We start from the raw sequence: 15,310 nt of genomic DNA, 5'->3' as shown, positions 1-15,310 counted from the left end.
TCCTCCACTGGTCTACACTCCTTTAGCAGGGTGTGCACGGCCCATACTCATTTGTCCTCTACTCGCCATCCTCCAGTCCCAATTTTTTCCACTCCCTTCTCACTTTCCCCTGTCATGAAACCACTCACCATCTGTTCCCTGAAGCCACCTCTTCTCTGTGCCTCTGTGTTTTCTCATACACTGTTTCCATTGAAATTCTTCCACTCATCCCACATATATACACTTTTCCTTGTAATTTCTCCTCATATAATAGCCCCCTCCCCCCCAGCCCCATATGCACACAAACTGGATCACTGAGAAAAATATCTGGAACTGCTGTGTTCTAAGGTCACCTGGCCAAGGGGGCTTGGTGGGGCACGGGGAACACACACTCACTAGGTCTGCACATGCTGTAGGGAAGCTGAGAGCATCTTTGGTGGGACCACTGTGGGCTTGTCCTGCATCATCAGGTGTGGAAAGGCTGTGGAAGTGGTGGAGTGACAGGAATGGGTGCCTGTGGATAGCCTGAGTCTCCTGTGGCCATGCAGGGTGTCCAGAATGTTCCGTGAGTCTGGAGTCAGCTGCAGCAGTCCGTGCGGGCCCTGATCCAGGGTCCTCCTTGCTGAGGCTGGAGGAGGGTTCTCAGCCGTGGCACTGCTGACAGCTGGGGTGGATACAGTTTTGTTGTGGGGGATTGTAGGATGCTGAGCAGCACCCCAGTCTCTTCCCAAGCTGTAACAACCGGAATGTCTCCAGACGTGGCTGGATGGCCCCTGGGGGAAAGTCATCCCCTGGTTGAGATTCACTACACTAGAAGAATCAACCATGGGAGTCAGGGGAAAGGGGGAAAATTTTTGGCAACGGAGCACCGAGCAGAAAATGAATTGTATGCATCCTGAATTTAGCTGAAAAATCACGGAGTTGGATTGAACACGCTAGGAAGGATGGAATGGAACTTTGTGTTCTGAAACAAATGCAGCTCAGACTGAGGAAAAGTATGTCTGGTTATAAAATAGTTTCATTCATGCTTCTGAGCATGGGACCTGATTTAACCCTGATTTGTCAGAAGGCCCTCCTTGGTTTTTAGGCTTTCGCTGAGCCATCATCACTGCCAGGAAGCCAACTCTGACAGCCCAGCACTGGGCTGGGAAGCCCTCCTCGGTGCTGGAGCATGCCTCACTCTACGCTGTACAGTTGTCTGTTTACTTCTCTGGATCCTGTCTCTAGACTCTTGTATCATTCCGTGAACACAGGAACTCGCGCCCCATTGTGACCCTAGCACCGGCACACTAGCTTCTCTATAAGTATTTTTCGGTATATAAATGATTAACTTAAAATGCAAATCCCCCGAATTAGTGACACTTTTCCACTGTAATCTGTTAGTTACCCTGTGCTGGGTGAAAAATGGGAGAGGAGGTTTTGATAGAGGAGGAAAACTGTGCGGTGGGAGACAGCACTTTAAGAGGGGCAGAAGGGTTCACTTTCTAAAACTGATATCATTTTTTAATTAATATAGATCCCTTAAAAAGCAGTTTCCAAAAGGACAGAGAAACACTTTGGGGTCTTCCCTGGTGGTCCAGTGGGTAAGGCTCTGCACTCCTAATGCAGGGGGCCCGGGTTCGATCCCTGGTTGGGGAGCTAGATCCCACACGCATGCTGCAGCTAAGAGTTCACATGCTGCAACCAAGGAGTCTGCATGCTGCAACTAAGAGTCTGCGTGCCACAACTAAGAGCCCGCATGCCACAACTAAGACCTGGCACAGCCAAAATAGGTAGATAGGTAGGTAGATAGATAGATAGACCTGGCACAACCAAAATAGATAGATAGATAGATAGATAAAAAGAAAGAAAGAAACACATTGTAGCAAAATGCCTGGTGTCTTGGTCACATTGGGTTGGCTGTAACCAGTCACTGTAGACGGGGTGGCTTAAACAACAGGCATTTATTTCTCACACTTCTGGAGGCTGGGAAGTCCAAGATCAAGGTGCCAGCAGGTCTGGTGTCTGGTGAAAGCCTCCAGATGTCCATCTTCTCCTTGTATTCTCACAGGGGAAGAGCAGAGAAAGAGCAAGCTCTCCTGTCTCTTTTATAAGGGCACTAATGCCAGTCATGAGGGCTCCACCCTCATGACCTAATTACCTCCCAAAGCCCTCACCTCCAAATACATTGGAGTTAGGATTTCACACTGGGGCTACATTGGGGTTAGGATTTCAACAAATGAATGGGAGGTGGGTGGTGGTGGTCACATTCAGTTCACAATAGCTGGTGAACAAATATCTGTGCATCCGTGGATGAAACCTGCCACTCAACTGGAAAAAGAAGGGAGCCGCTGGAAAGTGTGGTGTGGAGAAGTGCTTCTGCTGCACGTGTAGGGGAAGCAGGGACTTCTATGACTGTATTGTCTGTATTCCTGAAGGCACCCTATGTGCAAACAGAGAGCCACTCAGGCTTACCCAGCAATGAAGGGAAGTGCTGGCAGATTCTTGGGGTTGATCACAGGAGAGGAGGAATCGCCAAGCATCTGGCCCTGGGAAAGATGTGACCTGGGGCAGTTCTGTGTTGGGACAGCCTCCCCCCGCACCCCCCACCAGGCAGTTATTGGTACTCTCTCCAGGTCACTGCCTGCTGCTCTGGGGCCCAGTCATGGTCATCATCTCTGGGAGCAGGATCTGCCTGGCTCACCTGGGTATCATACACCCAGACTTCAGTGTAGGCAAGTCGCTTCTCTAATTTGTGTCCACTGCAGTGCCCTTGAAAGACCACCAAAGGCTGGCAGGGGGGCTCTCTAACCGATATGACTGCCCCGAGCCCAGTGCTCAACACTGACATCACAGTAACGGTGACACTGCACCCCCTGTGTGGAGCGATGGAAGAGCTTGCCCCATTCATGAGGTGTCTCCCCAGGGAATCACACCTGCAGCTCAAGAGGCCTCCAGATGTAACAACCAATTTGAAGAAAATACAGGGTACAGAGAAACGTGTTAAATGGCACCCCAGGATGCAGTCATTTAACTGAAAGTACAGAAGTAGAGCCAGACATGGAGGGGCATTTAAAATATTAGAGAGATGGCATTTTAAGTTAGTAGGAAAATTATTTAACAAATGGTCTTGGGATGATTATGTGCCCCCGGGGGGGGGAATGTCTTAGATCCACTCGTCACTTCAAACTCCAAGATATATCCCAGAGAGAGCAGTAAAAATTATATTAAAAAAAATGAAGCCAAGAAAACACGGAGTCTTCTGCAATCTCAGAGTGGGAAAGGCTTTTCTGAACATGCCACAAAACCCAGAATCCAAAGAAAAAGTAAGTCCACTTGCATACAAATAAAATTTTTCTGAATGGCAAACAACAATAGCTAAAATTCTCTGAGTGGCTATCATGGGACAGTTAGTACATGTCACATATTGCCATATGCCAGTTAATATATTTATTTACTCCTTAGAACAATCTGTGGGGTTGGTATTATCCCTATTTCACAGATGGAGAAAGTGAGGCACAGAGTGCTTAAGTAAGTTACCCAAGATCATAAAGTGAAAAGAACCAAGGTGTAGTATATTGTACTAGCATTTGTGTAAAAGTAGGAGATAGGGATGCAGAATTTGCTTATATATGCAGGAAATATCTCCTGAATGATAAGAATCTGGTAACTTCATTGCCTCTAGGATAGGAAACTGGGGAACTGGAGATAGGAATGGGAAGGAGACTTTTAAATTATTCCCTTTGGTACCTGCAAACTAGAGCAAGAGGAGAGACAGGGAAATTACAAAACCAGATCCAAGAATTCAGAGAGCCTGGGGCCTTGTCTGCAGGTGCAGACATGTCCCCACGCCTCCACGACCTGCGCTCAGGACAGTGATGCTGGACAGTAAGGAATAAGTACATTCTGTTCAGTGTAATCTACTTAAGGAGGCATAGATACAAGCAGAGGTGGTAGACAGGCTCTCCTTATAAAATGGCCATGATAAAACACTGGCACTAAAAGCAGAGAGCTTTAGATGTCTGGAAATAACTCTGCTTCCATGGAAACCTCATTCCCTGGGGCCCATGTGATCCTTGGCTTTTCTCACCCTACCGCCTCTGGTTTGTGACGCCGGCTCGTTCCCTGAGTCTCTCCTTTTGTCCTACAGACAGACTTTTTCTGAAGAGCAAAGCTGATGGGATCTATTGGTGTCAGGGGTTTCCTGTGGCCAGCAGAAAGGAATCCACACCTGAGAGCTGGACACAGACATTTCACACAGTAGGCCCTCAGTAAATGTTGAATTAATGAGTAATTGGGGAATGTGGAATCATAAATAGCTAATGCACTTGGGTAGTATTTTGGGGAGACTCCTGGCTCCCCATCACCTTGTGTTTTGCTTCTGCTCAAAGGCAGGGCAGAGGGTTTGCCCAGGGGAAGCCTGGCGGGGACACTTCCTGGTCCTGTCCTCTCTGTACTGGCCACCACTCCTGACCTCCCTTGGGAGGAATGCCCACTCCCCCCACACTCACATAGTCTGTATATCTGTCTATCCATCTATACCTATCTCATTGGCTGTGCCACTTGAGGCCCCTGGCCTGTGCCTTGCTCTCGGTCACCTCTGCACACTTGTTCCCTCTCCCATGACCACCTAAGGAGCTTCTCAGCAGCCCTTGCTCAAGTACACATTGCCTCCTTCAGGCTCCTTTCCCCGGGCCCTTGTACTCGGGCTGGGAGAGCTCACTCTCCTCCCTGTACCTCATTCACAGGGCGCTCTTCAAACATCAGGTCCCTTTGTTTATTCGCCTGCCTTTCTCTCTTAACAGTGAATCTCGTGAGGACAGACTCCCGTTCGTGGAATGGTTGCTGTCTCGCACGTAGTAGGCCCTCCACAAGTGTTTGTTGAATGAATGAATGTTGAGCTGCGTACGGTTAATGCACAGCTGAATGGTACTAGAGAGACCTTCCTCACTTCCCATTTCCCCAGGTTTCTGCTTCTGCTCCACGGAGGGCAGAGCCTCTGCCCAAGTCCCCTCTCTCTCTCAGGGGAGGGCTGATGGGGACACTTGCCATCCCTCTCCCTCCCCTGACTGTCCCAGGTTCCATGGGAGGAGAGTGGGCCAAGGGTCTTTTGATTGCTCCCCTTTCCCTGGCCTCACCTGGGGGTGAGGTCCCAGATCTAGATGGAGGACAGTGGTGAGAAACCCCATTGCCTTCCTGCCTAAGCCACATCTGCCCATGTTACTTTGCCAGAGCTCATTGTACATTCAGTACTTACCTAGTTCTTGATTCTCCTTGTGTGTAAGCTTCTGTCAGAATCCCAGAGGCGGGGGAGGGGAGTTGGCCTGCCACCCACACCTCCATCTCCCATTTTGCTTTGAGCTACAGGGTCTGCATCCAGCCAGAATTACATTATCAGGTTAATTGCCCTTGAAAGGCTTTTCAAAGGTGATCCATAAGGTCGAATGGATTGAACACAATGCCATAAAGTTGGGAGGCCCTCTCCATCTATTACTGTAAATCCATGGTGTTTGATTTCACACCCAAAGAGCCCTCTCAGGTCTGCAGTTCTTCTATTCCACTACAGAAAGTGAGCTGGATCGCCCACCATGTTGAAGAGCATTCTTGCGGGGGGGGGGGGCCCTAGTGTAAAGAGCAAACAGTAATTATTAGGAAAGCAGCCGACAGTTACAAGAGGGTCTTTCTGTGCGCCAGGTACTGTGCTAAGCCATTAACGTGTAATTTCTGTTTAATCCTCTGAACCAATCTGTGAGATAGGTATTATTATTAGCCCCATATTACAGATGAGGAAACAGGCTTAGAAACATTTAGTAATGTGCCTAGGAATTTAAACGTAGGAATCCCTGATGCCAGTCCAAGTGTTAACTGATATTTACGAGTATCTGTTATATGCCAGACTTGCACTGTCCATTAATATAGCCATTGGCCATATTAAAATTAACTTAATTAAAATAAAATAAAAAACCTAGTTCCACAGTCACATTAGCCACATTTTGCAGTAGTCTGGTGGCCGCTGTATTGGGCAGTGCAGATACAGAGCATTTTCATCATTACAGAAAATCCTACTGGACAGTGCTGGTCTAGACACCATATCCCAGCATAATTCACTGGTGGATGTTAACAGTGCCCCAAATTACAGGAAAGGAATCTCAGATCCAGGGTCTTTAAGTCACTTCCACAAGCTCCCACAGTCTCAAGGCTGGAGCTCAAGTCAGTCTGATTTTTTTTTCCTTAAATATTTATTTATTTATTTATTTGGTTGCATTGGGTCTTAGTTGCAGCAGGCAGGGTCCTTAGTTGTGGCTCGCCAGCTTCCTAGTTGCATCATGTGGGCTCCTTGGTTGTGGCAGGTGGGCTCCTTACTTGTGGCATGCGAACTCTTAGTTGCAGCATGCATGTGGGATCTAGTTCCTGGACCATGGATCAAACCTGGGCCCCCTGCATTGGGAGCATGGAATCTTAACCATTGCACCACCAGGGAAGTCCCAGTCTGATATTTAAATAGCTGCTCTTTCATCTACCAGGGTCTACTTTGTACCCTGCATGAAGGAGTGAGTTAACCGATCAACAGAGCCCTGATTTGATTATATGTTACAAAAAGTCATAATTTTCTTAAAAGGAATTTTTGAAGACTATTAGGTAAGTGGCAGTAAACACAAGTAGAGGAACTTTAGACTAAATAGGAACAATTGCTGTTTTAAAACTGTTGATTTCTCTGCAGAATTATCATTGCCTCACCCAGGGTTGAAAGGGACTCCCAGAGTTATCTGGTTCTTCGGGTATAATGCTTTTTACTGGTCATGGTTAATGGTGGGGCTCACTGGAGGGAGAAGGAAATGGGGGGAGTATTCTTTTGCCAACAGAAGCAAAATCTATATTCACTTGTAAACCATCTCAGACAGACCTTTTGTACGTGATGGACTTGTTCTCTGTTGAAATTGAAGCTGTCAAGCTCAGCATGGGCACCAGACATCCCACTTTTATTTACTTTTCACTTGGAATGGATGGGTCAAAACATAATCCAAAACCAGAAATGAAAGCGAAATATTTGGAGCCTCAAATACAGATATTTTATATTGCCAATTAAGTCTAGATTTACATGCTTTTAAAACCAGCTTGGGGGAAGACAGAGTCAATGCACTGTTACGAGAATTGAGGATCTGAATCCAGAGTCTACCGGGCCCACATGCCACCCACTTCCAGGCCGGGCAGCATCCTCCTCAGACATCTCTTGAACCTGCTTTCGGTTCGACGGGCTGTAAGCAAGTGGTTTTCAAACTTGGTGACACTTAGAATCACCCGGGGAATTTCTGAAAGTCATAACCACAGGCCTCATCGCAGACTGATCAAATCAGAATCCCAGAGATTGGCCAGATCTGTAGGGATTGGCCCTGGGCAGCTGGGACCTTCCCTGCAGGCATCAGTGTGGCCTCCACTGATGCTCCTCTTGTTCTTCACAAATAACAAGAATGAGTTGTGCATCATCCACCGCGAGCTGCTGTGGAAATACTTCTTGTCCACAACAGGAGTGGCGCCAGCAGAGACAGAGATTAAACGGCTGAGTGTAAAAATGCCCCCTGTCTACATTCTCTGTGGTCAAGGATGGCTGCTGGCCGCCCTGTTGGTTTACTAAGTGGCCACAGGGGGACAGTATAGCCCAAGGTTCTTAATGGTTTTGAAGGGCTTCCCATTGAATTTAATGTGAAAAAGATGTTTAAGTGTGTGCTTTAAAAAGCTAGTTAACCACTTTAAGAAAGGAGACAAAAATAAGTTCCTGAAACATGACAGAATCACAGTGACACAGAACTTATTCTCAAAGTAGTAACAATATGGAGCCAAATATAAGTAAGACTTGTAAATATGCTTACAACAAATTAAGGAAAATGGAAAATGTGGTACAATTATGACATATACATAATGTAATATATTAAAGTTTGACAGTAGTTTGGAAAAATACAAGCAAGACTTTTATAGTGAATTTTATTTAATTGCAAAGGAGCTATGGAAATGCCTCTTTTTGCCTCTTCTGTCCACCCTCACCCCTGAGGGTTATAGGAGCTCTTCGCAAACCCTGAACTGTAGGTAAAAGATGTGTTACCAGACTATGAGCCAGAGCAGTTAGGAAGTTCAGGACTTGTTCTCTGGCTCACTTCTCACTTCAGTGGTGTCTGATGTCTTCATTAGAAGGGTTAACATTTGAACGTTGATGTTCATGTTGGGGAATCTGTCCTTCCTTCAGATAGAAAGTAAATGACTTATTAATTTAATCAGTAGAAATGCCAGTACGTTTTAGTTTAGTCAGAGCTGCTTCTACTGAGAACCCTTGGAATATATATGTCAACAGAATCTTAGTTTATGAATTTGCACATGATTGCTCCCTGCTAAGGACGTTTACCTTTTCTTCGACTTTCTCCATGGCACATACAACCCCCTCCTTGATGAGGCCTCTGAGTTGAGGCAGTGAATGGAGTCAGAACCTGCAGGCCATAATGAGTTCACACTTGTTTGTTGATCTAAGGGATGGGCAGAGAAGAGGTGGGCGGTGGAGGGGCCTGCAGAGCAAGGGGCGTGGAGGATCCAGGCAAACGAGGGGTGAGCATGGGGTATGCACCCTGGAAAGGCTGCAGACACGTTGGGTAGCTTTTTCTTCATGTTAACATGGGATTCATTTTTTCAGAGGGAAAGAAGATAAGAAGTGCATGTGTATCAGCCATAAAAACTGACACTTTCCAGTCTCCCTATGGCAGCTGCCTTTGTCATACGGGGCAGGGCCTGCTTTCTCCCTGGCCCTTCCCTCTGCTCTAACCCCAGACCTCTTCCAGCCTTCATTGGTTCATACCTCCTTGTAGCCTATGAGATGGAAGGAAGTCTTTCAGGTATTGTTAGGGAGAAGCTGTCCTAAGGACCAGCTCCAGCTGTCCTTGTCTGCTGCTCATTTCACAGACCTGCATGTAGGACGCTGGCCAACTCTAGAGTCCACCCTGGAAGGGGAGAGGACAGCAGGGGGAAAACCAGCGTGAATGTGCCCGGCCAGGTCACCTCCACATGGAGCTCCTGTCCTCCTTGAGGGTGAGAGACATGTGCACAGAAGTTCACATGGGCACCGTTGCCATCGCTGAAATTACAGCCAAGTTTTGGGGAGAGACTTTAAATGAAAGAAAAGTAGGGGCTTCCCTGGTGGCGCAGTGGTTGAGGGTCCGCCTGCCGGTGCAGGGGACATGGGATCGTGCCCCGTTCTGGGAGAATCCCACATGCTGCGGAGCGGCTGGGCCTGTGAGCCATGGCCGCTGAGCCTGCGTGTCCGGAGCCTGTGCTCCGCAACGGGAGAGGCCACAACAGTGAGAGGCCCGCGTACCGCAAAAAAAAAAAAAAAAAGAAAAGTAATCTTTATAGCCAGCAACCTCTTCCTCCTGCATTATGTATCTGTAACTCAAGACTATAGATAAATGACCAGGTTATGACATTGTATGTCTTCGTTTTCAAGCATAGACAGCTGGCATATGCTGAATCACACATTGATTTTTTTTTAAAAAATATGTCAGTTCTTTTGCTTGAGCAGAATTAAATTTGAAATTTAAAAGTTTGCAGGGTCAGTTGTTCAGAATCACCACTCTGGGAAGTAGCATCTTTAAAAACAAATTATTCTGGCAGTTTGATCCAGGGAGAGGGTTAACTTTTAAAACTAATTAGAAAAATAATTCTCAATATGTGTGTTTGTGTGTGTGTATGAAATTTTCTGAAACAGCTACACAAAATGCTCTCACAACTTTATGTGCTATTTTCTAAATGTAAACTTGGCTGAAAATACAAGAATACAACCAGTTATTTTACAGGGTTTTTATTAGATACATATTTTCTTCTAAGCAGTTTGTAACTTTCTATATATGTAAGAATGTCATACACATGTATATGTATATGTGTATGTATACATATATGTATGTTTATACGTATATACACAAAGATATCAGCATGTTTGAATTGATTCTTAGGTGAGGGTCATGTGTCATATGTGCACTCTCAGCAACCTTAAGGGCAAAAGAAAAGGCCCTTCCAGTCACTTCCCATTGATAGCCACAACCCTCAAGATGCCCATTTAAGAGCTGCAGAAAAATCAGTAGTACCTCTTATTTTGACACCTTAATCTCCTGAGGGATTCTCACTCCTTTACATTTTCCCACCTAATCTTTACAACGATAGTCTTAGCTACCCCTGAATTCAAAACAATCTCAGGCATATACAAAATAACATAAGTAGCAACTGCAAAACATTTTAAATTCTCCCTTTGAAATGAATAAGTCTCTTAGTGTTTGGATATGCTTTGTTTGGAGATGGTGCCTGGAAAGCCTCCACACTCAGCCTGAAACACAGAGGTTAGTAAATTGCACGTTTTGTGGCTTATAAAGCTTGAGGCAGCCTGTTTCCAAATGAGTGTGTCCTTCTTCCCTTTGTCCATTGATAGTTAAATCCGGAAAACCGTAAATAGTGGTGCGCCCGAAACAGGCAGAAACAGTCATTCAGGCTTCCTGCAGCTCTTGGGGACCTCTTCACTCAGTGCTTATAAAGCTCTGGATTTTCATTAACACTGTAATCAGTCCTCACCTAGATGTCATATCTGACGTAAAAGTGTTCCTGGACCTCAGGCTTGTGCATTTGTGAATCTGGTGTTTCAAAGCCCCCTGGAGATGCCTCATGATTCAAGCCTGGATGGGGTGGACAGCTCTGGGGGCAGGAGCAGTCAGTGACAGGCAGCCCAGGGTCTGTGTGCCTAGGGCTTTGCTCAGCTCACAGACCACCAACTTTCTCTTCCACCAGCTCCTGTTTTGACCTAAACCTCCTCCTCCTTCTTGGTGTCTCTTTCAGGGCATCTCTGATGCTCGCGTGGAATCTAGGGGTTCACTCTGACTCTTCTCTGCTCCTCACCTCCAAGCCAGATCCGCCCCAACTATTGCTGACTCTCATTCTAAATGCTGTGAGAATGCACCCCTCCTTCCCATCTCCTGCGCCTCGACCTAAGTGGAGCCTCCTCACTCGATCAGATTGTTTTGGTCTCCTTGCCCTGAATGCTCACCTTTCCAGGCCATCCTTTGGCTGTGGAATGAGCCTTCTGCAACACTGGCAAGGGCTCCCTGCTCTGCTCTTGGACTTTGATGAGCAGCGCTGTCCAGGTTCCTCATGCTCTCACCTCATCCTTCCTCCCCTGGGGCTCCCCCAACCAGCGCACATCTCCCCACAGCCAGTCTTTGCCAGTGCGGTGCCTGCAGCCTGGAGCTCATCTTCCCTCTCCACCAACAGACCATCCACCTCCAATCCCTTCTCTGCGAAGAAGCCTTCCCAGCTCTCAGCAGGCCACAGGGCTCTCCCCTGGTGTGAATGTCTGTGGAACTTGTTAACCACACCTTGGAGGGGGAGATCCCACATGGGAGTTGTCATTTCTTAACTGATCACAGGCATGTCTCTTCTCCCCATGGCAAGAGAAAGATCTATTTTAAGCACATTTGCAACCTGGATGTTGCCCTACTCCGGTAAGAAACTATACAGTACTTTCCTCAGTTCATTTTGTTATTCCTGTTCAGGTCACCAAACTCAGGAATCAGCAATTCTCTGAGGATTTTTTTTTTTTTATATTGAACTTTTGCAGTGAAGGGAGAGTTTGCCAATAAATTGATGTATGTGGAAGGGAGGTGAGAAGGTTGCTATTTCATCACGTGTTTTGGTTTGGCTTTCTAGAACTGATGAGCTTGAAATATCTAATATACTTAGAGCTGATGCCAAATAAATGGATGAAACTTAAACCCTCTATGACAGTAACTTCCTCTTTAAAAGAACCGCTCCCGCCCCTAGTCTGCATATAAAAACTGAGTCAGGTCACAAGCCAACAGAGATTTCCTGCTCCCCCGTGGATCGTGTGTAAACGGAGCTCGTTCTCTCTGGAGCGTCTCCCTGGAAGACTGGACAGCCTTTGCAGAAGCATCTGGCAACGTGCTTTCGGAAGAACTGTAAGAGATAGCTTCGGAACTTCTCCCCGACGAAGGCGTAGATGATGGGGTTGATGCAGCAGTGTGTCATCCCCAGGGTCTCTGTCACCTGCATGGCTTGGTCCAGCCTATTAGAGTCACTGCAGTTATTCAGGCCAAAGAATTCCTGGAAGGTGCTCAGAAGAAGGACGATGTTGTAGGGAGCCCAGAAGAGAAAGTAGACAATCATGACGGCAAAGATGAGCCTCACGGCCTTGTGCCTCTTCTTCTTGTTGCGACACCGAAGCAGGGTTTTTAGGATTCCCGAGTAGCAGACGATCATGACAAGCAGTGGCAGCACCAGGCCCAAGATGACTATCTTTAAAGTTTGGAGATTCTTCCAGAAATGATACTGACTGGATGGAAAATGAAGGCTGCATGTATAACGAGAACCCTCTTTCTGGGATTTGGTAAAGATGATTCCTGGGAGAGAGGCAAACACAGCCACCACCCAGGTGACCCCACTTGTCACCACCCCAGAGGTGACTGTCCTGGCTTTCAAAGCAAACACAGCATGGACGATAGCCAGGTACCTATCAATTGTCAAGAGGATGATAAAGAAGATTCCAGAGAAAAAGCCAATGAAATAGAAGCCCGTGAAAAACTGGCACGTTATATCTCCAAAGACCCACTGGTCTGCAGCATAGTGAGCCCAGAATGGGATGGTGATGATGAAAAGCAGGTCAGAGACGGCCAAGTTGAGCAGGTAGATGTCAGTCATGCTTTTCAGCTTTTTGCAGTTGATCAGGATGAGGACGACCAGAATGTTACCCACAAAACCAAAGATGAACACCAGCGAGTAGAGCAGGGGCAGGAGCTGGGCTGCAGTTTGTCTCACATTGACTTTTTGGCAGGGCTCTGACATCCCATAATCAATGTAGAGGGGACTTGATGTTTGATAATCCATTTTGCTCGACTCTGTGAATAAAGAAGAGATCTTTTTTAAAGTCCTAGAATGTCCTTAACAGTCCGTCATGAATGCAAACTATCGTAAACACCAGTAGATTTTAAAAGTTGATACATAGATTTCTACATTTAACTGAAGTCCCTTTTTCGGTCAAACAGTGAACTTCTGTAGTAAGGGATGTTTGTTGCCTGCTTCTCTGCTTACTAGATGGAGAGTATCATCTCACCAAATAAAATCTGATGTTGCGTAGCCATGTGGAGTGAATGAAGCTGTGATAACAATGTCCAGAAACCGGGTCAGGCACCGTCCGACACTGTCTTACAATCTATTCTGAAGCTGCCATTCCCAGGAGTTAGCTTACGCACAGCATCATTACGAGTGTGCTGGTGGTAATGAACAGTTCCCCAGGGTGCTCTGCCTGCCAAACATTGTTCCAAGCTTCACTTCCATTCATTCAGTTAATCCTCAAGGTGACCCAGTGAGGCGGGTCAGGTTATTGTCCCCATTTTGCAAATAAGGGCCTCAGAGCGCAGAGAGGTTGAGTAACCTCGCCAAAGACACACAGTGAGGAAGCAACTAGTTTTGAATGCAGGCAGCCTGTACTCTTATCCGTCGTGGTCCCCTATCTTTCACTCTTTGGTGAGAGAACTGAAAACAGGACTGTCAGCCTGGTGCCTCAGTGTAGTCAAAATGAAACAGGCTGATGCCCGAGTCCCCTGAGAAGGTCATAGGAACCAGCAGCCAGTTGTGAAATCCAGACTGCCATTCTCACATTTTCTCTGAAGTTTGTGTTTGTAGTTTCTGAGCTGCTGTGATTAAGAGCTCCCACACATACATAAGAAATGACCAAGTGGACAGTGTTTCATCTCCCATCATACGTCCTGGGTTAGCTCAGTCCCTTCACAACCCACTGACTTGCCTGGTCTATTTAAGTTCCACTGCTTGATTGAGAGTTTTCCCTAATTAGTCCTTGTGAGTCTCAAACTCCTGGTACCTCAGATTAGGCAGCTGAGAGAAGCACACAGAAAAATCTCACCTTTAAATTCTGAGCCAGAAAAAGAATCATACACTGAATATGCCGTGAAACTTCATTTGATATTTGTAACTTGTTATTAATTTGGACAATTTTCAGGCTTCCTTCTTTTCTTGGCCAAAAAAAAAAAAGAAGACTTGGATATAACTTCTGGTTAGGCGTCTGTTCAGAGGGCATCCTGATGAGGAGGTTTTAGTTCTCCTTACCAGAAGATCGTCTCTGTCAAGGTTTTGGCCAATAATCATCATCTCTGAAAAATCTTTCTTATGAAAGGTGAGGGCTTTTAAAAATAATATTGCTCCCTTTAAAATCTTTCATTCATAATTATGTTTTGTATCTTTGATGTTATCACAGTCTGAAACCATTCTGAATTCTAACTTTTTACTTAAAGATAATATTTTAAGATAGTTCAGCGAGCACCTGGTGTTTTTCTAATGTCTTCCATGGTTTCCTGCAAAGGCTTTTACTCATCACACAAGCTGAGCTAAGTAGTAGGCAAAGTGGCTGAGAGGTGACTTACCGAGAGAGATTCTCGCAGGGGGACAGATGTCTTAGTTCCTCTGACCAGTTGAGCTGTGCAATTCAAACATACAGACAGCATAAAAGTAGGAAATGCACAGTTTCTTCTGAATTGGGGGTGGAGTTTTAATGAATAAGTATGTGGCAGTGCAGAAAATCATCAGAGAACAGTCATTTTTTCTAAAAAAAAAGAAAAATTGAGCTTGAAATAGACTAGAAAATAGATAGCTGGTCTGAAAGCTTATTCATGGGCTTCCCTGATTACACAGTTTTCTTTTTGCTTCTCAGTTCATCCAACCACACAGTCTGTTAGAAAACAGAAAGCATTGAAGGGAAAACAGAAAGAATTGAAGGGTAATAGAACTAGGAGAACATTCATGTCCATCTAGTCAAAAGCCCTCATTTTGGGCTTCCCTGGTGGCGCAGTGGTTGAGTATCTGCCTGCTAATGCAGGGGACACGGGTTCGAGCCCTGGTCTGGGAAGATCCCACATGCCGCGGAGCAACTAGGCCCGTGAGCCACAACTACTGAGCCTGCGTGTCTGGAGCCTGTGCTCCACAATAAGAGAGGCTGCGATAGTGAGAGGCCTGCGCACCATGATGAAGAATGGCCCCCGCTTGCCACAACTAGAGAAAGCCCTCGCACAGAAACGAAGACGCAACACAGCAAAAATAAATAAATTAATTAATAAACTAAAAAAAAAAAATAATTAAAAAAAAAAAAGCCCTCATTTTACTGAAAGAAACTGCTGTCCAAGAAGCAAATGATTAGGAGGGCTTAAGACCGCAGGGCTTATCAGTGGGGAGGCTCAACGGGTGAGAGATTCTGACCCCCTTGCCGCTTGTCTTCCGTGAAAGCCAGCTGAAACCAACTTTGAAG

The 15,310-nt window shown here is 46.1% G+C and overlaps 1 protein-coding gene and 1 non-coding gene across 2 annotated transcripts; one reads left to right on the top strand and one right to left on the bottom strand.

The window, feature by feature from the left end:
• Nucleotides 1-1,544: 1,544 nt before the first annotated feature.
• TRNAR-CCU (transfer RNA arginine (anticodon CCU)) lies at nt 1,545-1,617 on the top strand. The gene has a single exon. It is a non-coding gene; the product is annotated as a tRNA-Arg (tRNA).
• Nucleotides 1,618-11,581: 9,964 nt separating this feature from the next.
• LOC112403768 (C-C chemokine receptor type 5) lies at nt 11,582-14,826 on the bottom strand. Its single transcript, XM_024751416.1, has 2 exons — nt 14,433-14,826; nt 11,582-12,890 (listed from the first exon to the last, which is right to left on the bottom strand). The coding sequence occupies exon 2, from the start codon at nt 12,877-12,879 to the stop codon at nt 11,824-11,826; it is 1,056 nt and encodes a 351-aa protein (XP_024607184.1). The 5' UTR covers nt 12,880-12,890; nt 14,433-14,826; the 3' UTR covers nt 11,582-11,823.
• Nucleotides 14,827-15,310: the final 484 nt, after the last annotated feature.

Source organism: Neophocaena asiaeorientalis, unplaced genomic scaffold (genome assembly GCF_003031525.2).
Source record: "Neophocaena asiaeorientalis asiaeorientalis breed wild unplaced genomic scaffold, Neophocaena_asiaeorientalis_V1.1 scaffold221, whole genome shotgun sequence".
Lineage (NCBI taxonomy): Eukaryota > Metazoa > Chordata > Mammalia > Artiodactyla > Phocoenidae > Neophocaena > Neophocaena asiaeorientalis.
This window is presented reverse-complemented; position numbering and strand designations above follow the sequence as displayed.

Bases quoted from the DNA above. Each gene is read 5' to 3' on its own strand.
- LOC112403768 (XM_024751416.1), bottom strand. From the start codon at position 12,879: ATGGATTATCAAACATCAAGTCCCCTCTACATTGATTATGGGATGTCA.